Source organism: Anomaloglossus baeobatrachus, chromosome 12, assembly GCF_048569485.1.
Source record: "Anomaloglossus baeobatrachus isolate aAnoBae1 chromosome 12, aAnoBae1.hap1, whole genome shotgun sequence".
NCBI lineage: Eukaryota > Metazoa > Chordata > Amphibia > Anura > Aromobatidae > Anomaloglossus > Anomaloglossus baeobatrachus.
In genome coordinates, this window is record NC_134364.1 from 127451778 (window position 1) to 127476362 (window position 24585).

Genomic DNA, 24585 nt, shown 5'->3' on the forward strand with positions numbered 1-24585 from the left:
AGCAGCAGACGCCAAGTAAATAAAACTGCAGCTTTCTTTATTTGACATTCTCTGGAAGTCAAGTATATAAAGAAAGAAAACGGGATGATGGGACAAGGGAGGGGGGGGGGGCGACGATGGGACAAGAGGGGGGATGGGACAAGGGAATGGGGGGGGGGGGGGGGGAGACGACGGGACAAGAGGGGGGGGAATGGGACAAGAGGGAAGGGGGGGGGGACGGGGACGACAGAATGGGGGGGGGAGGAGGATGACGGGACAAGAGGGGGGGGATGGGACAAGAGGGAAGGGGGGGGGGAAGACGGAATGGGGGGGAGAGGAGGATGACGGGACAAGAGGGAAGGGGGGGACGGGGACGACGGGACAAGGGAATGGGGGGGGGGGGGGAGGATGACGGGACAAGAGAGGGGGGGGATGATGGGACGAGAGGGAAGGGGGGGGGGGGGACGGGAACGACGGGACAAGGGAATGGGGGGACGACAGGACAAGGGAATGGGGGGGGACGGGAAAAGAAAACGAGGGGGGGCAACGATGGACCAAGGGGGAGGAGCATTGTACAACGTCCAGTCACCACACTACACCAGAGAGAAGTTTTGTCACGGCCCGATCAGCCGGAAGGTCTGAAAGATGGACGCCCGCAACCCCATGGATGGAGGTCACTGAGAGCCAATGGAGGGCAAGCTCCGCCCCTCCTACCGAGCCACGCCCACCACATGACGCCACAGACTCTGAATAGGACTTTGTTTTTTCTTGAAATTACATTGTGTTGATCTTCTGCTGTTTTAGAGTTCATTTTCCAAATCATCACCATTTTTGTGTTTTGTATTTTAAGCCACGGCGGCTTAAGAAGGAAGCGTGAAGGTTTTATGTTCTGACATCACCGGAGCCGAGAACCGGAACCCTCAGCCCATCTCCTTCCACTGCTTGTAGAAATCTAGAATGTTCTTCATCTCAATGTTGGAGCTGGAAATGGCCTGTAAAGCAGACTGACGAGAAAACAGCAGAACAGTGAGCGCAGCTCCGAGGTACAATACAGGATCAGTAATGTAATGCATGTACACAGTGACTGCACCAGCAGAATAGTGAGTGCAGCTCTGGAGTATAATACAGGAAGTCACTCAGGATCAGTAATGTAATGCATGTACACAGTGACTGCACCAGCAGAATAGTGAGTGCAGCTCTGGAGTATAATACAGGAGGTAACTCAGGATCAGTAATGTAATGCATGTACACAGTGACTGCACCAGCAGAATAGTGAGTGCAGCTCTGGAGTATAATACAGGAGGTAACTCAGGATCAGTAATGTAATGCATGTACACAGTGACTGCACCAGCACAATAGTGAGTGCAGCTCTGGAGTATAATACAGGAAGTCACTCAGGATCAGTACTGTAATGCATGTACACAGTGACTGCACCAGCAGAATAGTGAGTGCAGCTCTGGAGTATAATACAGGAGGTAACTCAGGATCAGTAATGTAATGCATGTACACAGTGACTGCACCAGCAGAATAGTGAGTGCAGCTCTGGAGTATAATACAGGAAGTCACTCAGGATCAGTACTGTAATGCATGTACACAGTGACTGCACCAGCAGAATAGTGAGTGCAGCTCTGGAGTATAATACAGGAGGTAACTCATGATCAGTAATGTAATGCATGTACACAGTGACTGCACCAGCAGAATAGTGAGTGCAGCTCTGGAGTATAATACAGGAAGTCACTCAGGATCAGTACTGTAATGCATGTACACAGTGACTGCACCAGCAGAATAGTGAGTGCAGCTCTGGAGTATAATACAGGAAGTCACTCAGGATCAGTACTGTAATGCATGTACACAGTGACTGCAGGTTCCTTCCGTGATTTCCAACGTCTTAGGAAACCAATATTTATTCAGAATGAGGAACCTGCGGTTCTTGGTGTTTCTACAGAAATCTCCATGCAGCCGGAGCAGATACAGAAGTGCAGACATTTCCTGAGCTTTCTAGTCACAACCTAAACATGGAAACTCTGCACATCCCTGGTAGAGCCGGAGGGGGGGGGGGGCACAGGAGCCAGAGACCTCTGTGATGTATCTCCCCACCTCCTATTTGTGATGTGTGAGGTCCTACCTGCACGGCGGGAGAGAAACATTCGGGGTCGTCGAGGTGGAAGCCGGTTATAATGGTGACCATGCCGGCCGTCTCCTCCTCGTTGCTGCCCTGGGTCACCGTCAGCTGTTTGCAGCTGTCCAGAATCTTGTACAGGTGCCTGTGGGTGGAGGAGATGGCGGTCAGCACCTTCCCTGACGTCCGAGCTGTGCACTGGGGCAGATTACTTAACCAGGCTGACTAATGACGGGTGTCAGCTACAGCCGAAGCTCACCGGACCCCTGTGTGTGAGGGGGGGGGGCTGGGGGAGACCCTTACCAGGCGTCCGTATCCTGCCGCTTCAGCTTGTTCCTCTCAAAGCTCTTCCCGGCCTCCTTCTGGCAACGAATATACCTAAAACGCAGGAGAAGGGGCGCTAAGACTTATTACCCCTTACCCCCCACCTTTCCATGGTGCCGCTCCGCCATACCTCACCCTTACCTATTCCCCTTCTTAAACTCAGTCTCCAAGTATCGGATGCCGTCCCGAGCGCCGGCGTTCTCCTTCTTCAGAAAGTCCAAGCCGTCTATGACTGGAGCGGGAGAGCGGATGATGGGGGTTATTCAGGAGATGAAGCGTTGACCGGCAGGACACTGACCGAGCTCCCGGACTCACCTGTCTGTGGGATGATGATGATGAAGCGCCCGCTGGTGGCGAGCTGCCGGATGACGTTCAGGTGTTGGCACAGGGCCTGAGTGTCCGGTATGAGGTACGGAGACATGGCGGACTGAGACTTGGGCTGCTGTAGAGTGCCCTCTAGCTGTGACACCTCCAGCTGCGGACAAAGAATATGGGGGGTCTCAGCTGTGAGTGCCACGTCAGCCGCGTGTCCTCAGGTAAGGTGGGGGTTACCTGGAGTCGGAGCTGCGCCATGTCCCTCATCAGACGGTTCCTCCGAGCCTCCTCCTGAGCCTGGAAAGAGACACATGGTAGTCACTATGGACCGAGGGCAACATCTTCTTTCCCACCGGTCCCCAACCTGCGATGCAGCATCCTATTGATACAGCAGAGTCTAAACTAACCCTGGTGTATGAGTAGGTCGCCATCACCTGGTCTCTTCTGGGTACTGCGCCCGTATTATTTGCTGCAGGGTCCTGTACATGGACTCTTGTGACAAGAAGCGCTCACCATGCGGAACTGGGCCTGAGCCTGGTGCAGGATATTGTCTTGCTGGGCCTCGGCAATGCTGGTGAAGATCCCCAGCTCTGGGTTGTATTGTAGGACGCTGCCCTGCAGATGACCGAGGAAGTGACCGAAACTTCGGATGTAACCGCTGCGAGCGATGGACTGAAAGAGAAAAATCAGTACGAGGAGGAAGGAGCAAATCAAGTGGAGGAGGCAGCCAAGCTGCGGAGCCGGGACGTACCTCCTCCAGGACGGTGAGCAGCGGCCGCTCCTTCTCAAAGTTGAACCTGCGATGTGCAGCCTTGAGCGGCGGCAGGTTCCTCAGCGCGGCGTCCTCGGGGAGTAATATATGATGGCTCATGTCTGCCTGCTCCGACTCCTGCAGCAGGGTCTGCACCTCGCTGCATAGAGGAATCCCTGCAGAAATGAGCAGGTTACCGTCAGTCCCCGCACACAGGCTGAAGACGCCCTGCTCTGAAGACCCTGCCACCCCCATCGGGCTCTTACCAGACTCCTGGATCTTGGCCGCAGACGGAAACAGGTTCAGGAGCACCGACAATCTGTTCCATAAACTCTGCGAGCTCTGAGAGGGGAGAGATGACAAAACGACCCATCACCCACTTCTTCATATACTGTCTATAGCTCCCAAAATCCCTTTATATGGACTCTATACATCCACAGCACCGCCAGTGTGCTCCCTCTTGGAGAGCGGTACATATATTTCCTAAGCAGTCTTCTTCCTTTTCTGGCAGATTATATAATCCCCAGAAAGTTCAACAATCAGTCTTCACCCCCTTCTGGCAGCTAAACTTAACATTCAATAATTTCTCTAGTCCGTCTCCTCAGCCATCTGTACATATAATCCCATTGAGTTGCCCAGTCAGTCACCTCCTTTCTCTGGCAGTCAAGCTCTGGCAGTCAGGCTACAGCCCCCTCTGGCAGCTGTACTCCTGACAAGCAGGGCAGAGACGTTGCTGTGAGGAGAGACTGAGCATTGGGCTCATTAGTTGGCAGTGCCCGTAGTAACCGTGTGGCTTATATACAGTATCTATTGTGGTGCAGAATATGACCCGAGATAGAGGTCATGGGGCGAGTTGTGGTGCCGATCAGAGATATTTCCCAGCCTGGTACCTGTGCACACATGATGATAATATCTGTGTTGGTCCTCAGCCAGTCCAGGAAGACCTTGACGCTGGCCAGAAGCCCCTCGCTGGTGATCACCTCCAGCCTCTCCTGGAGGCTCCTCTCACTGGGACCGGCTTTGTCGCTCTCCACGCTTTCTTCAGACTCCGAGGCGTCTCCTGGGAAGATGAAGAGGATCCATCAGCAAACCTGGGCAGTGGCCACGTAGGAGTGTGGGGTGAGCACCCAGTGGCCCTCTTACCTTGTTCCATCAGAGTAGTCTTCTCCGCCTCTCCGTTCACAAGTGGTTCTGGTTCTTTGGCAATAGGGGGGACAGGTTCAGGCTTCACAAACACGTTGGTGAAGGTGGGGGCCAGCCGGAAGCAGCGCTTGGTCTGGAACATTTGGGTGGACATGGCTTGCAGGTTGCTGGCAATGCTCGCTTCGCTGGTGGTGGGACCAGGACCATTCACAGACTCCTGCGCATCGGCCTTGGCAGAGCTCACAGGTTTGGTCTCCTCTGAGGTCCTGGAAACCTCCTTGCTTTCCGTCTGATTCTTTGCCTCCTCCCCGGACTCGTCCTCCATGTCTTCCAGGTCGGACCGCGACTCTTGACTGTTCATGTCAGAGTCCGACTCTACGTCAAAGGCAGCTTCTTCATCGCTCTTTTCTGACGCGCTCTCAGAAATGTCGCTGCCCTTGGCCGATCCGTGGCTGGAGTCAGAGTCAAACCCTTCGCTCAAGTCGCTCTCGTCCACCTTCCTCACGGGTCTCCTCCTCCGTAGACGGGAGAGCCTCGAGTACTTGTGGCTCTTCTTGCTGTGAGGTTTGGCTCGTGTTGGCTTGTTAATCTGGTTCATCTCTGGTTCTGCGTCTTTCTCCATTACGTCCGAGACCTCTCTAGATTCTGGGTCATCTGTAGATGGAACACACAAATTAGGTGGGTCCTAATGGAGGACGACCACGAGACATGACCAGAGCACCCACCGGGGCTGTCGTTCTGGAAGGCAGGGACCGAACTTTCCTCCAGCTCCGCCTGAAGTCGGATATTCACATGGTTCACCAGATGGGAGAACAGAGCAAGTGTGAACGCTATGGCGGCACTGTACTGCTTGGAATCTGGAGGGAGAGACCGGGCAAAGACAACTGGAGATCACTGGTTTGTATAAAGGAAATAATTTACACCCAAGAAAGCCCCGTCAGTCGATGCTCCGCGACGAGGGTGTAAGGACACGTACCGGCCCTCTTCAGGCTGTGGACGCACATCAGACAGATGACCACCATCCTGAAGATCAGCAGATCGGGCAGGAAGGAATAGCCCCCGTCATACTCCTCCTCATCCTCACTGGCCGAGCTCAGGTTGATGGAGGAGGGCAGGTAGAACATGCACAGATTGAAATCCTCCAGGACTGACTGACAGAGCGAGGTGAGCTCCGAATCCACCGAGCTGGAGGAGGGGGGACAAGTGACTACACAGCACCGAGAAAGAGCTTAACCGATAGCCTGGCTATGCCACGGGCAGTTCTGTACTCGCTGCCTTCTGCTCCGCAGCCCCCGCACTCACTGCCTCACTCCACACCTCTCCGCAGCCCCCGCCACCTCGCTCTATCCGTCTCCGCGGCCCCCACACTCGCTGCCTCACTCCCCCCCCTCTCCGCAGCTCCCGCCACCTCGCTCTATCCGTCCCCGCGGCCCCCACACTCGCTGCCTCACTCCCCCCCCTCTCCACAGCCCCCGCCACCTCGCTCTATCCGTCTCCGTCCGCGGCCCCCACACTCGCCGCCCCGCTCCCTCTCTCCGCGGCCCCCGCACTCGCAGCCCCGCTCCCTCTCTCCGCGGCCCCCGCACTCGCCGCCCCGCTCCCTCTCTCCGCGGCCCCCCGCACTCGCCGCCCCGCTCCCTCTCTCCGCGGCCCCCGCACTCGCCGCCCCGCTCCCTCTCTCCGCGGCCCCCGCACTCGCCGCCCCGCTCCCTCTCTCCGCGGCCCCCGCACTCGCAGCCCCGCTCCCTCTCTCCGCGGCCCCCGCACTCGCCGCCCCGCTCCCTCTCTCCGCGGCCCCCGCACTCGCCGCCCCGCTCCCTCTCTCCGCGGCCCCCGCACTGGCCGCCCCGCTCCCTCTCTCCGCGGCCCCCGCACTCGCCGCCCCGCTCCCTCTCTCCGCGGCCCCCGCACTCGCAGCCCCGCTCCCTCTCTCCGCGGCCCCCGCACTCGCAGCCCCGCTCCCTCTCTCCGCGGCCCCCGCACTCGCAGCCCCGCTCCCTCTCTCCGCGGCCCCCGCACTCGCAGCCCCGCTCCCTCTCTCCGCGGCCCCCGCACTCGCAGCCCCGCTCCCTCTCTCCGCGGCCCCCGCACTCGCAGCCCCGCTCCCTCTCTCCGCGGCCCCCGCACTCGCAGCCCCGCTCCCTCTCTCCGCGGCCCCCGCACTCGCAGCCCCGCTCCCTCTCTCCGCGGCCCCCGCACTCGCAGCCCCGCTCCCTCTCTCCGCGGCCCCCGCACTCGCAGCCCCGCTCCCTCTCTCCGCGGCCCCCGCACTCGCAGCCCCGCTCCCTCTCTCCGCGGCCCCCGCACTCGCAGCCCCGCTCCCTCTCTCCGCGGCCCCCGCACTCGCAGCCCCGCTCCCTCTCTCCGCGGCCCCCGCACTCGCAGCACCCGCTCCCTCTCTCCGCGGCCCCCGCACTCGCAGCCCTGCTCTCTCTCTCCGCGGCCCCCGCACTAATGTGGGCAGTCAGGGTATGCTGGTAGTTGCAGTTTTGCCCCAGCCAGAGGTTGGGGGAACACTTCTTTACAGCATGCCTTATAGGGGGATGAAGCCACTGACCATGCTGTATAGGGGGATGAAGCCACTGACCTGCTCTTGGGCTGCAGGAGTCTCTGGAGATACATGAAGCTGACCAGTAATCTCTTGATGTCCTTACACCTGCAGGGAGGGAGAAACAGTCTGATTACAGGACCTCAGCATCAATCCCGCACAGCTGCCAATGGTGACAAAATCCTTTTGCTATTCTCCCTATGGGGGTCTCATTGATATTGATTATTCTAAAGAAAGCCCCTCACATAACTGGGTTCATTATTACAGTACCCACGTGTCACGCCCTCCCGTCCTCACCTCTTCTTGCTGGGGGACAATTTCCGGTTCTCGCTTTTCTTCAGCTGGTGATACATCTTGGCCGCCTTGTCGTACAGTCTCTTCAAGTTTCCATACGCGCCTTCGAAGGAGACCTCGGACTGTATACTGAGCGGGGGACGCAACGGGAAAATGTAAGGACAGGAGAGCGACGCCGAGTGTGAGGGAGTGGAGACGTCACTCACCAGCGCAGGTAGCAGTACGTGGCCTCCACGTGGTAGAATCTGCTCCCGGCTAACGTACCCAGCTGGTTAAATGGCATCCCTGAGAATAGGAGGTAAGACTGAAACACAAGTGTCCCTAAAATAAGGGCAGTGGGGTTGGGCGCTGGCACCGGATATCACACCGCTCACCCATCTGAGGCACCACAGTCAGAGCCTGGTAATAAAATCGCTCCGCTAACTTCTCGGTGTCCACGAGCGCCAGCTCATTCTGATATCGGGCTGGAAAGATAAGAACATAAGTGATTGTGACACAAAGTAAGAAACCCTCAGCTGTGACACCTGTCAATGATAACCTTACCAAGGTCTCCCAGGTACACCAGACACCTGTGGCACGCCATCTGCGCCCACTCCATCTCCTTTGCGGAGGCTGACACCGGCTTTTTGCAGCCTGTGAGGGGAAAGAAAGCTGAGGCCGAGGGACGGCTGCACCTCCCAGAACTACACCCCTTCCCTTCTCCCAAGACCCATAACTTTTTGGCGGTGACAGAGAAGCCAATCTGCGGACTGACCGATGAGAGGGTCGGAGACGTGGGTCCAGTCGATGCAGCACTGCAGCTCCAGCTGGTAGTGGGACTGGACGTAGAGCAGGAGGTGCTGGTAGAAGCCCACCCCGGCGATCAGGTGGGTGCGGTAGGCGCACTCCAGGGCGCTGCGGCTGTGGATGTGCTGTGCGGGAGAGACCAGGCGGTATTACTGGTGCACCCCACATTACTCCCTGACCTACGGAGCTCACAATCTAGTCCCGGGCACAAAGAGGGCTCACCTTCTTGTTAGTCTTGATGAGCTGGATGACTTCATAGTAGACTTTCCTCCACAGAACTTCCTCAGCTTTCCTGCCATATTCCACGGGGTGAAGGAACATAAGCTTCACACACAGCTCCCGCAGCCTACGGGGGAGGGGAACACAACATTGGCACCAGAGAGGCACCAGAGGGTGACACTGGGATGGGGGGGGGACGAGAGGAGGAACCAGAGGGTGACACTGGTAGGGTGGGGCATGATGGACGACCCGTCAGAGGATGACACCGGGGGGTGGGGGGTGATGGACGACCCTCCAGAGGATGTCACTGGGGGGGGGAGGGCACCAGAGGATGGCACTGGGGGGGAGGGGGGGTGGAGAAGGGAGCCACCAGAGGATGGCACTGGGGCACCGAGATGCCCGCCTGAGATGTGAGAAGGAAGGTTACTATGTCATGGGTAAGAAAATTTAGGGGGCACTGTCACCAGTAGTACTGGGGGCTCACTTGTTCCGCAGACTGATATTCTCCGGCTTGAACACATCTTGATAGGCCGTCTTATTGGAAATGATGAGGTCCAGACGGTGCACCGTCTCCACCACGGCCCTGTAAGACCAAGGACCGCAAGAGTCATGGCCACTGCTGGCAACTATAGAAGGCGATGCGTATCAGGAAGGAAGGGGGGGCATGCGTACCAGAAAAAGGATGGGGGGGGACGACTCTCCCTGCTATATGCTTCCCCTGCGTCTCGCCCCCTTCTGCACACCTCCTCCCCCCGCGTCTCGCCCCCTTCTGCACACCTTCTCCCCCCGCGTCTCGCCCCCTTCTGCACACCTCCTCCCCCGCGCGTCTCGCCCCCTTCTGCACACCTTCTCCCCCCTCGTCTCGCCCTGTTCTGCACACCTTCTCCCCCCGGCGTCTTGCCCCGTTCTGCACACCTTCTCCCCCCGGCGTCTCGCCCCGTTCTGCACACCTTCTCCCCCCGGCGTCTCGCCCCGTTCTGCACACCTTCTCCCCCCGGCGTCTCGCCCCGTTCTGCACACCTTCTCCCCCCGGCGTCTCGCCCCGTTCTGCACACCTTCTCCCCCCGGCGTCTCTCCCTTCTGTACGCCTTCTCCTCCCGCGTTCCCCCTTTCTAAAAGCCTTCTCCCCTCACATCCTCCCCTTCTAAAAGCCTTCTTCCCCTGCCGTCCCCTCTTTATGCATTCTCCACCGGCATCTTCCCTTCTATACGTCTTCTTTCCCCCGCGTCACCCCCTTCTATACGCCTTCTCCCCCCCCCCGCGTCCCTCCCTTCTATACGCCTTCTCCCCTCTTCTATAAGCATTCTTTCCCTGCGTCCCCCTCTATACGCCTTCTTGCCTCTTCTTTATGCCTTCTCCCCCCTCACATCCCTCTTTCTATAAGTCTTCTTACCCCGCATCCCCCCTTCTATGCGCCTTCTTCCCTCGTGGTGTCTCTCTTCTATAAGCTTTCTCCCCCCACGTCTCCCCTTCTATATGCCTTCTTTCCCCGCATCTCCATCTATAAGCCATGTTCCCCCGCGTTCCCCCTTCTATAAGCCTTCTTCCCCCCGATACCCGACTTCAGTACGCCTTCTCCCCCTGGGTCTCCTCCTACCAGGGCTGGGGAGTCGGAGTCGTGGAGTCGGTATAAAATGGACCGACTCCTAAAATCTATAATAAATTGGCTCCAGCGGTCAGTGCAGAATGTGCTGAATATTGTTTCATAGGAATTTATGAAAGTTCTGAAATGTCCTATAAATGTCCGTTCTATTCCTGATCTAAGGCTACATTCACACTCAGCGTTTTTGCTGCGTTTTTTGAGGATACTTTTTCAGCTGCAAAAGCAGATCAGCTTTTTATAAAACCGCATCCCCTGAAAGGTTTCTGAGCTGATAGATAATGTTTTCAATAGGAAAAGCAGATTAGGGAAATACCGGACGATGCTTCACACATAAGTGCAATTCCACTGATGAATGAGAGGAATGAGCAGCAGCGAGAAGAGAATGTAGCATTCAGTGTGTGTGAGATGGGGCCGCAGCGCTGCTCGTGTAACGGAGGAACACACAGATATTACAGCAGGAGAACAGCAAAGTGATACTTTAGGATTAGAGGATCTTGTTGAAGCTGCTTCTAAACACTTTCCCATTCATCGCATATGCTGTGTTGTGCACACGCTGCAGCTGCCAATAAGGCCCCTTTCACACGTCCGTGAAAATCACGCACGCTTTTCACAGACGTGTCAAAGGTGCGTATTGCCCTCCGTGGCCGTGTTTATGGCACACGTGTGTTATCCGTGATAACACAGAGAACGAGAACTTTCTGCTCACCTGTCCCTGGCGTTGCTGTCCGTGGTGCTGATCTTCGATCTCCGGTCCTGCAGACTCTCCGCTGCTGCTGCTTCCGATCCGCAGTGAAGTGAATATGCAATGAGCATAATGAGCGGCGGTGGGAAGCAAGTGATAGCAGCGGCAGAGACAGCAGGGCTGGAGAAGGTGAGTAAAGTTTTGTTATTTTTTTTCTCAGACACGTGTGTTTTCTCCAGTGAGTGTCACACGGATCACCTCCGTGTGATCCGTTTGGGTTCTGTGTGACACCCGTGATGCCGGAGAAAAATGGACATGTCTATGTGTGGAGCACACGTATGCTCTACACGTACACACGGTCCATGGCAGAACGCGCATGTGAGCGCAGACCCATTGATTTCAATGGGTCTACGCGTGCCCGTGTCTCTGGTACGTGAGGAAACAGACCAAACACGTACCGGAGACACGGACGTGTGAAAGAGGCCTAAGAGATAGTCTGCAAGAGGGACATGCTGGAAATCTAATTGGAAAAGAGAGGAATTTGGTTAGTGCGGCTAGAACCCCTAAAATTGATTCCATCTTGAAGAGACGTGCTGGGAAAGGGGCAATTGTTGATCAAGCCACTCGATGGGGCAGCACTTATTTATCGATTGAGCGATTGCGTGAACTAAAACTTCTTATAGATATGGCGAACTCTCAGGTAACCCTAAATGAAGGTTAATGGACACAGGTGGCTGAATTGAAGGAATTGCTTAATCACCCATTTACCGTGACTAAAAAAATTACAAGCTGAGGATTTAACTCCTGGCATTTTCATAAGGGAGTAAAAGAACGTGCTATTTTGCCTGTCCCAGAGAGGAGGTTTAATCGCAGATGGCATTTCTGTTTCAATGAAACAGAGAGAGACGCAGCTATTGGAAAATAAAAGTCTTCTGGCAGCTGTTAATGTGGACCCAAGTCATCGTCTACTGCTTGATGATCAACAGCTTACTAAAGGAAAAGAAGCTCTGTCTAAGGTAGCAGTTAGACCCGCAACACACATCCGTTAATTTGTACGTGTGTGGTACGTATTTGCACGTACCGGAGACACGTACACAAGGAGACCCATGTTATTCAATGGTAGATGGCGCACACACACACGTAAAATCACACGGAACGTGTGTCCGTGTGGTAAGTACGTGTGTGTGCTTTTCTACACGGACAACATGTCCATTTTTGGCCGGCAGCACGCAGGCACGGACCCGCTATAGTCTATGGGTCCGTGCCTGCACGTACCGCACACGGAGTATGTCCGTGTTCAGCACGTTTCGTGCGTGTGCGTTTTTACACTAGCGATCTTATTTTTTTTTTTTAATTAAATTCAGTATACTTACCTTTTTTTCTGCTGTTCTCAATCATACTTACATTGGCGCTCGGTTTTTTTCTTCCCCCGGCTCATACCGCTCCCCAATCACCAGCGCGGCGAGGAACAGCTGTGCAGAGAATACGCGGCAACAATTACTTTGAAAAAGCCGGCCGCTCATTAATCAATCTCGTATTCCCTGCTTTCCCCACCAACAGACGCCTGTGATTGGTTGCAGTCAGACACGCCCCCCACGCTGAGTGACAGCTGTCTCACTGCACCCAATCACAGCAGCCGGTGGGCGTGTCTATACTGTGCAGCAAAATAAATAAATAATTAAAAAAAAACGACGTGCGGTCCCCCCCATTTTAATACCAGCCAGATAAAGCCATACGGCTGCAGGCTGGTATTCTCAGGATGGGGAGCTCCACGTTATGGGGAGCCCCCCAGCCTAACAATATCAGTCAGCAGCCGCCCGGAATTGCCGCATACATTATATGCGACAGTTCTGGGACTGTACCCGGCTCTTCGCGATTTACCCTGGTGCGTTGGCAAATCGGGGTAATAAGGAGTTATTGGCAGCCCATAGCTGCCACTAAATCCTAGATTAATCATGTCAGGTGTCTCCCCGAGATACCTTCCATGATTAATCTGTAAGTGACAGTAAATACACACACACACACACACACACACACACACACACCTGAAAAAATCATTTATTAGAAATAAAAAACACAAACATATACCCTGGTTCACCACTTTAATAAGCCCGAAAAAGCCCTCCATGTCCGGCGTACTCCAGGATGGTCCAGCGTCGCATCCAGCTCTGCTGCATGGAGGTGACCGGAGCTGCAGAAGACACCGCCGCTCCTGTCATCTCCACGCAGCTAATGAAGGCAATAGCGTGATCAGCTGAGCTGTCACTGAGGTTACTCGCGGCCAACGCTGAATATAGCAGATCGCGCTATTGCCTTCATTAGCTGCGTGGAAGTGACAGGAGCGGCGGTGTCTTCTGCAGCTCCGGTCACCTCCATGCAGCAGAGCTGGATGCGACGCTGGACCATCCTGGAGTACGCAGGACATGGAGGGCTTTTTCGGGCTTATTAAAGTGGTGAACCAGGGTATATGGTTGTGTTTTTTATTTCTAATAAAGGATTTTTCGGGTGTGTGTGTTTATTTACTGTAATTTACAGATTAATCATGGAGGGTGTCTCATAGACGCCTGACATGATTAATCTAGGACTTATTGGCAGCTATGGGCTGCCATTAACTCCTTATTACCCCGATTTGCCAACGCACCAGGGTAAATCGGGAAGAGCCGGGTACAGTCCCAGAACTGTCGCATCTAATGTATGCGGCAATTCTGGGCGGCTGCTGACTGATATTGTTAGGCTGGGGGGCTCCCCATAACGTGGCGCTCCCCATTCTGAGAATACCAGCCTTCAGCCGTATGGCTTTATCTGGCTGGTATTAAAATGGGGGGGGACCGCACGCAGTTTCTTTTAATTATTTATTTATTTTACTGCACAGTATAGACACGCCCACCGACTGCTGTGATTGGGTGCAGTGAGACAGCTGTCACTCAGTGTGGGGGGCGTGTCTGACTGCAACCAATCATAGGCGCCGGTGGGTGGGGAAAGCAGGGAATACGAGATTGATTAATGAGCGGCCGGCTTTTTCAGAGTAATTGTTGCCGCGTATTCTCTGCACAGCTGTTCCTCGCCGCGCTGGTGATCGGGGAGCGGTAAGTATGAGAGAGGGCTGCTCACTTCAGTCACTCGGGGGATTAACGGTCACTGGTGAATCCTTCACAGGTGACCGCTAATCAGTACGCGGCACACAGACAGAGCCGCAGCATGACAATGAAGTCGGGTGAAGTTCACCCGAGTTCATTCTCATCGCACAACTCTGTCTGCTGTCAGCCGACATGTATCAACGACATTGTGCAACACACAAACGGACATTTCACACGGACATTCCACGTACACATACACGGGCATTTTACACACAAACACGGACATTTTAGACGTACACACAGCTCGCATACGCCATCACACGGATGCCATACATACCGGAGAAACGCCCCAAAAAAACGGAACACGGACCCGAAAAACGGACCGTGTCACACGCACGTTTTTTTTGCGGAAGTGTGTTTTAGGCCTTAGGAAGAGCAGCTACAGGACTGCCAGGCGCAAGGGGACTTGGGTGCTGACAGTGCTACTGCTGCCATATCTTCATCCTCATCAGATGAGGAGTTTAACTTTGACAAGTATTTGGATGACATGGAGCAGGCAGAGCGTTGCCGCAAGGAAAAAGATTTCACTTCATCTCCTATAGCAGCAGAGCAGCAGATTGACCCGATTTCAGCAAAATTCTTCACTTGCTCCCAAATAGAAAAATTCAACTGTTCATCAAAACTGATTGTGCAGGAGGCCATTCCTTTATACCCGGAAATTGTTAGAGATGCTCCCATGTGGTTACGGCTTTGCTCCAACCCAAGTTACTGTAGAGAGGTTGTTCTCCAGCCTTATTAACATTATGAGGTCAGATTTGAGGTCATCTGTGAAGGACGATCTGATGGAGGCAATTCTATTTCTTACAACAAATTCATAGACTGCACAAATGTTATTTACTATGGTTTTTGTTGAAAACTGATTTTTTGCCACTTCCATAGTGTATTACATATTTACAATTTATTAGTTTTTTGTGATCTAAAGTTGTATCCAATAAATATATTTTATGTTCTAAACAAATATCTTGATTATTGTATCATAAAAATGATTAAATGTCTGATGTTCACATTGTACAATACATTTTTCACTTCAATATAAGCAACATATGTGGGAGTCAAGAGTCGATGCAAGGGAAATTGAGGAGTCGGAGTTGCAGGTTTGGCTTACCGACTCCACAGCCCTGGCTCCTACTATAATAATTCTCCCCAGCCATATCCCCCCTCCTGTACGCCGTCTCTCCCCGCGTCCCCCCTCCTGTACGCCGCCTCTCCCCACGTCCCCCCATCCTGTACGCCGTCTCCCCCCGCGTCCCCCCTCCTGTACGCCGCCTCTCCCCGCGTCCCCCCCTCCTGTACGCCGCCTCTCCCCGCGTCCCCCCCCTCCTGTACGCCGCCTCTCCCCGTGTCCCCCCCCTCCTGTATGCCGTCTCTCCCCGCGTCCCCCCCTCCTGTACGCCGTCTCTCCCCGCGTCCCCCCCTCCTGTACGCCGTCTCTCCCCGCGTCCCCCCCCTCCTGTACGCCGTCTCTCCCCGCGACCCCCCTCCTGTACGCCATCTCCCCCCGCGTCCCCCCCCTGTACGCCGCCTCTCCCCGCGACCCCCCTCCTGTACGCCGCCTCTCCCCGCGACCCCCCTCCTGTACGCCGCCTCTCCCCGCGACCCCCCTCCTGTACGCCGCCTCTCCCCGCGACCCCCCTCCTGTACGCCACCTCTCCCCGCGTCCCCCCCCTCCTGTACGCCGTCTCTCCCCGCGTCCCCCCCCTCCTGTACGCCGTCTCTCCCCGCGTCCCCCCCCCTCCTGTACGCCGTCTCTCCCCGCGTCCCCCCCCCTCCTGTACGCCGTCTCTCCCCGCGTCCCCCCCCCCTCCTGTACGCCGTCTCTCCCCGCGTCCCCCCCCCTCCTGTACGCCGTCTCTCCCCGCGTCCCCCCCCCTCCTGTACGCCGTCTCTCCCCGCGTCCCCCCCCCTCCTGTACGCCGTCTCTCCCCGCGTCCCCCCCCCTCCTGTACGCCGTCTCTCCCCGCGTCCCCCCCTCCTGTACGCCGTCTCTCCCCGCGTCCCCCCCTCCTGTACGCCGTCTCCCCCCGCGTCCCCCCCTCCTGTATGCCGTCTGCCCCTCCTGTATGCCCCTCTCCTGTACGCCGTTTCCCTCCACGCATCTCCCACCTATACGCCCCCCTCCCAGCATCATCCCCTTCTGTACACCTTCAACCCACTTGTCTCCCCCTATGTCCCACCGTCCCCCGATGTCCCACCCCTTCTATACGCCTTCTCCCATGTGCCCCCTCTCCGGCCCCTCACCTGTACAGCCGCTTGGTGTGCAGCACCTTGGCCTCGGGCTCGCTGCTGTCGGCGGCTCCCTGGCTCATGATTGCAGTCTGTACGGAGACACCGCGTCCACCATATCTGTCTGTCACCGGCAAATCATCGCGAGAGCAAGGCGACAGGCGAGAGAGGGCGGCACCAACGGGGCGGAGCTAACGGGAATGACGTCAGCGGCAGCGCGCGGGAATCGTGTTAAGCAGATTTACCTCCGAGAGAATCGGCGCGGGGGGGAGTCCGTGCAGTGTGCACAGAGGAGCGCGTGCACAGAGGAGCGCGTGCACAGAGGAGCGCGTGCATAGTGCAGGGTGTAACGTGCACAGAGGAGCGCGTGCACAGAGGAGCGCGTGCACAGAGGAGCGCGTGCACAGAGGAGCGCGTGCACAGAGGAGCGTGTGCATAGTGCAGGGTGTAACGTGCACAGAGGAGCGCGTGCACAGAGGAGCGCGTGCACAGAGGAGCGCGTGCACAGAGGAGCGCGTGCACAGAGGAGCGCGTGCACAGAGGAGCGCGTGCAGTGCGGGGTGTAACGTGTACAGAGGAGCGTGTGTAGTGCGGGGTGTAACGTGCACAGAGGAGCGTGTGTAGTGCGGGGTGTAACGTGTACAGAGGAGCGTGTGTAGTGCGGGGTGTAACGTGTACAGAGGAGCGTGTATAGTGCGGGGTGTAACGTGTACAGAGGAGCGTGTATAGCGCGGGGTGTAACGTGTACAGAGGAGCGTGTGTATAGCGCGGGGTGTAACGTGTACAGAGGAGCGTGTATAGTGCGGGGTGTAACGTGTACAGAGGAGCGTGTGTAGTGCGGGGTGTAACGTGTACAGAGGAGCGTGTGTAGTGCGGGGTGTAACGTGTACAGAGGAGCGTGTGTATAGCGCGGGGTGTAACGTGTACAGAGGAGCGTGTGTATAGCGCGGGGTGTAACGTGTACAGAGGAGCGTGTATAGCGCGGGGTGTAACGTGTACAGAGGAGCGTGTATAGCGCGGGGTGTAACGTGTACAGAGGAGCGTGTATAGCGCGGGGTGTAACGTGTACAGAGGAGCGTGTATAGCGCGGGGTGTAACGTGTACAGAGGAGCGTGTGTAGTGCGGGGTGTAACGTGTACAGAGGAGCGTGTGTAGTGCGGGGTGTAACGTGTACAGAGGAGCGTGTGTAGTGCGGGGTGTAACGTGTACAGAGGAGCGTGTGTATAGTGCGGGGTGTAACGTGTACAGAGGAGCGTGTATAGCGCGGGGTGTAACGTGTACAGAGGAGCGTGTATAGCGCGGGGTGTAACGTGTACAGAGGAGCGTGTGTAGTGCGGGGTGTAACGTGTACAGAGGAGCGTGTGTATAGCGCGGGGTGTAACGTGTACAGAGGAGTGTGTATAGTGCGGGGTGTAACGTGTACAGAGGAGCGTGTATAGCGCGGGGTGTAACGTGTACAGAGGAGCGTGTATAGTGCGGGGTGTAACGTGTACAGAGGAGCGTGTGTATAGTGCGGGGTGTAACGTGTACAGAGGAGTGTGTGTATAGTGCGGGGTGTAACGTGTACAGAGGAGTGTGTATAGTGCTGGGTGTAACGTGTACAGAGGAGTGTGTATAGTGCGGGGTGTAACGTGTACAGAGGAGCGTGTGTATAGTGCGGGGTGTAACGTGTACAGAGGAGTGTGTATAGTGCGGGGTGTAACGTGTACAGAGGAGCGTGTGTATAGTGCGGGGTGTAACGTGTACAGAGGAGTGTGTATAGTGCGGGGTGTAACGTGTACAGAGGAGCGTGTGTATAGTGCGGGGTGTAACGTGTACAGAGGAGCGTGTGTATAGTGCGGGGTGTAACGTGTACAGAGGAGCGTGTGTAGTGCGGGGTGTAACGTGTACAGAGGAGCGTGTGTAGTGCGGGGTGTAACGTGTACAGAGGAGCGTGTGTAGTGCGGGGTGTAACGTGTACAGAGGAGCGTGTATAGTGCGGGGTGTAACGTGTACAGAGGAGCGTGTATAGTGCGGGGTGTAACGTGTACAGAGGAGCGTGTGTATAGTGCGGGGTGTAACGTGTACAGAGGAGCGCGTATAGTGCGGGGTGTAACGTGTACAGAGGAGCGTGTATAGTGCGGGGTGTAACGTGTACAGAGGAGCGTGTGTAGTGCGGGGTGTAACGTGTACAGAGGAGCGTGTGTATAGTGCGGGGTGTAACGTGTACAGAGGAGCGTGTATAGTGCGGGGTGTAACGTGTACAGAGGAGTGTGTGTATATACACTGTGTGCAGAATTATTAGGCAAGTTGTTTTTTTAGAGGATTTTTTTTATCATTGATCAACAACTATGTTCTCAATCAACCCAAAAGACTCAAATATCAAAGCTTAATATTTTTGGCAGTTGGAGCGGTTTTCAGATTTGTCTGTCTTAGGAGGATCTGTTTTGCAGGTGACTATTACTGTGCAGAATTATTAGGCAACTTAATAAAAACCAAATCTATTCCCATCTCACTTGTTTATTTTCACCAGGTAATCCAATATAACTGCACAAAATGCAGAAATAAACATTTCTGACATGCAAAAACAAAACCCTAAAAGACTATATTACTTACCGGTAATGGGATTTTCCTGAGTCGACGACAGCACCCACGAGAGAGGGATCCGCCCCCTTCAGGACAGGAAACCTACAGATAAAAAGGGGCGGTCCCCCTCCCTCGTCAGTTGGTTGCAGAGACCGGGAGAGGAACCGCCAAAGAATTAGTAAATAACACAGATGAAGCCCAGGACATCCGAAGCGTGAGAAAAAACAAACAAAGAAAGGGCAGGGGTGTAAAGGGTGCTGTCGTCGACTCAGGAAAATCCCATTACCGGTAAGTAATATAGTCTTTTCCTTTCGTCACGACAGCACCCACGAGAGACTTAGAGAGAAGACACACTGAGGGCGGGACAACCACGGGAAGAGCCAAGCTGCCAAACGGAAGGCCAGTGGAAGAACCAAAGGTCAGCCGGCAGAGCCCGGAAAGCGGAAGGAGAAGACCAGGTCACTGTCCTACCAAACCGTTGAGACATCCGCCACAGCCACCAAGTAGGAGGCCACCTCGCAGGAGACGATCCGTCACCGGGGAGGACAGGAGAACAGGCTGCACCACCGACGCGAGGGAAACCGAAGCCCACAGCCACCGGGGCAAAGGACGGCACGACACCAGAGGAGCACAGCCGGAACCCTGAAAGACAAAAAACAAAAGACGCATCCAGCCGCCAAGGGGCCGCCGAGTGACCCGGGGGGGGGAGGGGACAGCGCCACCCCCCAAGCAAGGACGCGAAAGGAAGGAAGGGAGAAAGAGCACACGACAGAGAGGGGCAAGAAGAGCGCAAAGGGGAGGGCGCCCAACCCCAGAGCAAGACCCCCGGGAGGAGAGCCGGTAGACGGACTGGCTGGCAGTGGCCCCCAGTCGGAAGGAAGCGCATAACCCCACAGAACCCGCAAGACGGGATGTAAACAGGGCACCCAGGGCAGAAACTGTCACCCGGAGGGGACCGACCGAGAGACCCAAAACCCCACCCGACAGGAGAATGGCAGAACAGAGGACAACGGAATACAGCAGACGAGGAGGTAGGAAGAGAGGCCAGGAAGAGCAACCACAGCCGACCACAAGGTCGAGTGCAGCATCAGCAACGCCCCGACAAAAACACACCAGCAAGGGGAGTCCTACGACGCGGGGGGGGGAGGAAGGGACTCCGCGACAGGAGGGCTGGCCGGGACGGAAGAACCCAGGGGCCCCGAATAAGCGCGCCACCAGGAGGGAGAACCAGGGACGGCAGGGCTGGAAGGGAGCAGAAAGGAACACCAGAAGCGAAGCACGAAGCCCGAGGCGTCAGGGCCGGCGCAAGGCGGCAGAGGCGTAAGCCAGAACACAGGCCCCTGCGGTCCAAAGGCCACCAAGGCACAGAGGCCAAGAGACACAGATGCCAAGAGGCACAGAGGCCAAGAGGCACAGAGGCCAAGAGGCACAGAGGCCAAGAGGCACAGAGGGCCAGAGACACAGAGGGCCAGAGGCCACAAGCCCAGAGGCCACAAGCCCAGAGGCACAGAAGCCCAGAGGCACAGAAGTCCAGAGGCACAGAAGCTCAGATGCACAGAAGCCCAGAGGCACAGAAGCCCAGAGGCACAGAAACACAGAGGCACAGAGGCCAAGAGGCCCCGAGGCAGGAGACACAGAGGCACAGAGGCCAAGAGACACAGAGGCCAAGAGGCACAGAGGGCAGGAGGCCAGTAGACATAGAGGGCAGGAGACACAGAGGCCCGAGGCCAGGAGGCCCAGAAGCAGGAGGCCAGGATGCACAGAGGCACGGGGCCCCGGGGCCCAAGGCCGGGAGGGCCAGAGGCCAGGAAGCCACAGAGGCCCACAAGCCACAAAGGCCAGGGGGCCCAGAGACCGGGAAGGCCGGAGGCCAGGAGGCAAGGAAGCACAGAGGCCAGGAGGCAACAGAGGCATGCGGCCAGGAAGCACAAGGCACCGAGGCCAGGAGGCAGAGAAACCCGAGGCCAGAAGGCAGAGAAACCCGAGGCCAGGAGGTACAGAGGCCAGGAGGTACAGAGGCCCGAGGCCAGGAGGTACAGAGGCCAGGAGGCACAGAGGCCCAAGGCCAGGAGGCACAGAGGCCCAAGGCCAAGAGGGACAGAGGCACGAGGACAGGAAGTACGAGGCCAAGAATCACGAGGGCCGGAGCACGAGGCCAGGAAGCACGAAGTCAAGGAGCACGAGACCCGGAGGCACCGAAGACCGAGGCCCCGAAGCACAGAAGCCCGGAGGCCCAGAGGCCACACAGACGCAGAGGCCCACACAGACGCAGAGGCCCACACAGGCGCAGAGGCCCACACAGGCGCAGAGGCCCACACAGGCGCAGAGGCCCACACAGACACAGAGGCCCAAACAGGCGCAGAGGCCCAAACAGGCGCAGAGGCCCACACAGGCGCAGAGGCCAAACCGGCACAGAGGCCAAACCGGCACAGAAGGCCAAACCGGCACAGGAGGCCAAACCGGCACAGGAGGCCAACCGGCACCGAGGCCAACAGGCATAAGGGCCACAGAAGCCAGGAGGCCCCGAGGCCACAAAAGCCAGGAGGCCACAGAAGCCAGGAGGCCCGGAGGCCACAGAAGCCAGGAGGCCCGGAGGCCACAGAAGCCAGGAGGCCCGAGGCCACAGAAGCCCAGAGGCCACAGAAGCCAAGAGGCCCGGAGCCACAGAATCCAAGAGTCCTGGAGGCCACACAGGCCCGGAGGCCACAGAGGTCAGGAGGACACAGAGACCCCGGAGGACACAGAGGCCCGGCGGACACAGGGGCCAGGAGGCCACCGGGGCCAGGAGACCACAGACGACCACAGAGGACACAGGAGGCCACAGAGGGCAGGAGGCCACAAGGCCAGAAGTCCACATAGGCCAGGAGGATACAGGGGCCAGGAGGCCACAGAGGTCAGGAGGCCACAGGGGCCAGGTTCCACCGAGGCCAGGAGGTCATAGGGGCCAGGAGGCCACAGGGGCCCAGGAGCTCAGAGGCAGGAGGCACAGAGGCCACCGAGCACAGACCAAGAGGGCACCCCGGCTCACACCCCAGGGCAGACACCACCAGGACGCCGGCCACAGCACAGCAGGAGGGACGCTGCCGGCAGAGGGACTGACCTAGAAGGGGAGCAACCCCGGACAGAAGGGCTGGCAGAGATCGACAGCCGAGCCCCCCCTGAACCGCAGGAGCACAGCTTTCGGGCCACCGACGCTGAGACAGACCGCGGACGCGGCAGGCCCAGGACACCCCCCCCACGTGCACACGCCGTGCAGCGGCGAAGACGCAGGCACGCGTCAGGGAGAGGCTCCGGCCCGACCGCCACAGACTCACCAGCACCGCAGCGTCCGGCCAGGATGGAGGGGACCACGGGCTTCACTAGGAACCTTCCCGGCCGCTCCCCCGGAAGCGCTCCTGCATACTTCCGGGTCACTGCAGCAGGGAAGCGTGCACTGTCGACGCGGCAGGGCCCCCCCCGCCGCGCACATCGATCCGGTAGAAGCACACCCTGAAGCAGGCGTCATATCCCCGGAGGCAAAGCCGGACCAGGAGAAAGAGGACGAGGTGCACCGGAGGACGGAGTCCACGAGGGGAGCTCCACCGACCGTGCTTCCAGATCCAGAGCTCCGCCGTTCCCTTGGAGACCGCACGGACTCAACAGGACCCAGGCACTGTAGGTTCCGATCCCAGCAGGACAGGAAACCAACTGATGAGGGAGGGGGACCGCCCCTTTTTATCTGTAGGTTTCCTGTCCTGAAGGGGGCGGATCCCTCTCTCGTGGGTGCTGTCGTGACGAAAGGAAAAAATGAGTGCCCAATATAACCACCTTTCTTTCTGATGACACTCAGCAGCCACCATCCATAGATTCTGTCACTGCTTGATCTGTTTACATTGCGTGCAGCAGCCACCACAGCCTCCAGACACTGCTCCCAGAGGTCTACTGTTTTCCCTCCCTGTAGATCTCACGTTGTATTAGGGACCACAGGTTCTCTATGGGGTTCAGATCAGGTAAAAAAGGAGGCCATGTCATTATTTTTTGATCTTTTAGACCTTCACTGGCCAGCCATGCTGTGGAGTAGTTGGATGCATGTGATGGAGCATTGTCATGTATGAAAATCATGTTTTTCTGGAACGATACCGACTTCTTCCTGTAGCACTGCTTGAAGAAGTTGTCTTCCAGAAACTGGCAGTAGGTCTGGGAGTTGTGCTTTACTCCATCCTCAACCCGAAAAGTCCCACAAGTTAATCTTTGATGATCCCAGCCCATATCAGACCCCACCTCCACCTTGCTGGCGTCGGAGTGGAGCTCTCTGCCCTTTACTGATCCAGCCTCCGGCCCATCCATCTGCCCATCAAGAGTCACTCTCATTTCATCAGTCCATAAAACCTTTGAAAATCAGTCTTAAGATCTTTCTTGGCCCAGTCTTGACCTTTTATCTCATGTTTCTTGGTCAGAGGTGGTGGTTTTCAGCCTTCCTTACCTTGGCCATGTCCCTGAGTATGGCACACCTTGTGCTTTTTGATACTCCAGTAACGTTGCAGCTCTGAAATATGGCCAAACTGGTGGCAAATGGCATCTTGGCAGCTTCACGCTTGATTTTCCTCAATTCATGGGCAGTTATTTTGCGCCTTTTTTTGCCCAACACGCTTCTTGCGACCCTGTTGGCTATTTGCCATGAAACGCTTGATTGTTCGGTGATCACGCTTCAAACATTTGGCAATTTCAAGACCTCTGCAAGACATCTCACAATTTTGGACTTTTCAGAGCCCGTCAAATCTCTCTTCTGACCCATTTTGCCAAAGGAAAGAAAGTTGCCTAATAATTAAGCACACCTTATATGGGGTGTTGATGTCATTACACCGCACCCCTCCTCATTACAGAGAGGCACATCACCTGATTTACTTAGTTGGTAGTTGGCTCTCAGCGTATACAGCTTGGAGTAGGACGACATGTATAACAAGTATCATGTGAGCAAAATACTAATTTGCCTAATAATTCTGCACACAGTGTAGTGCAGGGTGTAACGTGTACTGAAGAGTGTGGGTATAGTGCGGGTGTAACGTGTACTGAGGAGTGGGTGTACTGTGTGCTGTAGTGTGGGGATATAATGTATACCACAAGGTATAACATAAGCTGTACCGGAGTGTGTACAGTGCAGGGGTGGAATGTGAGTGTGGATAGTGGGGTGGTATAACTTATATTGTCCAGGGGTATAACGTATACCTGGGGCGTATAGTGCGGGGGCATAAAGTATACCAGGGGTATTTTGCGGAGGTATAATGTGCACCTGGGGGTGTATAGTGCGGAGGTATAATGTGCACCTGGGGGTGTGTATAGTGCAGAGGTATAATGTACACCTTGGGGTGTATAGTGTGGAGGTATAATGTGAATCTGGGGGTGTATAGTGCGGGGGAGTAGTGTGCACCTGGGGGATCTATAGTGCAGTGTATGATGTGTAGCGGGGGGGTGTAATGTCTGTGTTGTATAGTATACAGAGTTGTGCAGTGTGCTTGTGTAATGTGTACCAGGTGGTGTATGGGGGAGCAAGGGGATTTATAGTGTGGGGATATAACGAGTATTTAGGGTATAGTGCGGGGCTATAGCGTTTACCAGGGGTGTATAGCGTGTGGTATAACATGTACTGCAGGTATAGTGTGGGGACATATGGGGGGGGTCTTTACTGGGGGGTAGTATGTGTACTGTAGGGTGTATATTTCAGGGGTGTAACATGTACTATGAGGTGTATAGTGTGATGGTATGTGTACAGTAGGGCATAGTGATGGGTTATGGTGGTGTAATGTGTACCAGGTGGTGTATAGTGCAGGTTTTAATGTGTACCAGGGGTATAGTTTAGGGGCTATAATGCGTACCGGGGGGTGTATATTGCGGGAGTATAACATGAACCAGGAGGTGTA

General features: G+C 56.1%; 1 protein-coding gene across 1 annotated transcript; it reads right to left on the reverse strand.

Annotated features, from left to right (window-relative positions):
• Nucleotides 1-275: 275 nt before the first annotated feature.
• On the reverse strand, nucleotides 276-16288 carry SMG5 (SMG5 nonsense mediated mRNA decay factor). The gene is made up of 22 exons (XM_075330771.1): nucleotides 16139-16288; nucleotides 8963-9061; nucleotides 8482-8605; nucleotides 8228-8384; nucleotides 8017-8106; nucleotides 7848-7937; nucleotides 7680-7758; nucleotides 7477-7602; nucleotides 7219-7287; nucleotides 5608-5816; nucleotides 5357-5488; nucleotides 4632-5285; nucleotides 4379-4548; nucleotides 3755-3830; nucleotides 3489-3664; nucleotides 3251-3409; nucleotides 2975-3034; nucleotides 2738-2897; nucleotides 2564-2654; nucleotides 2402-2476; nucleotides 2105-2243; nucleotides 276-983 (listed from the first exon to the last, which is right to left on the reverse strand). Exons 1-22 carry the CDS (start codon nucleotides 16204-16206, stop codon nucleotides 900-902), a joined length of 3087 nt encoding a protein of 1028 aa, XP_075186886.1. The 5' UTR covers nucleotides 16207-16288; the 3' UTR covers nucleotides 276-899.
• Nucleotides 16289-24585: the final 8297 nt, after the last annotated feature.

What these genes read in the sequence shown, in the direction of transcription:
- SMG5 (XM_075330771.1), bottom strand. Translation starts at nt 16,206, where the DNA reads ATGAGCCAGGGAGCCGCCGACAGCAGCGAGCCCGAGGCCAAGGTGCTG. An exon ending in GACTACTCTGATGGAACAAG is followed by an intron (nt 4,549 to 4,631) that starts GTAAGAGGGCCA and finishes TCATCTTCCCAG; the next exon opens with GAGACGCCTCGGAGTCTGAA. An exon ending in GAGTTTAAGAAGGGGAATAG is followed by an intron (nt 2,477 to 2,563) that starts GTAAGGGTGAGG and finishes CCTGCGTTTTAG; the next exon opens with GTATATTCGTTGCCAGAAGG.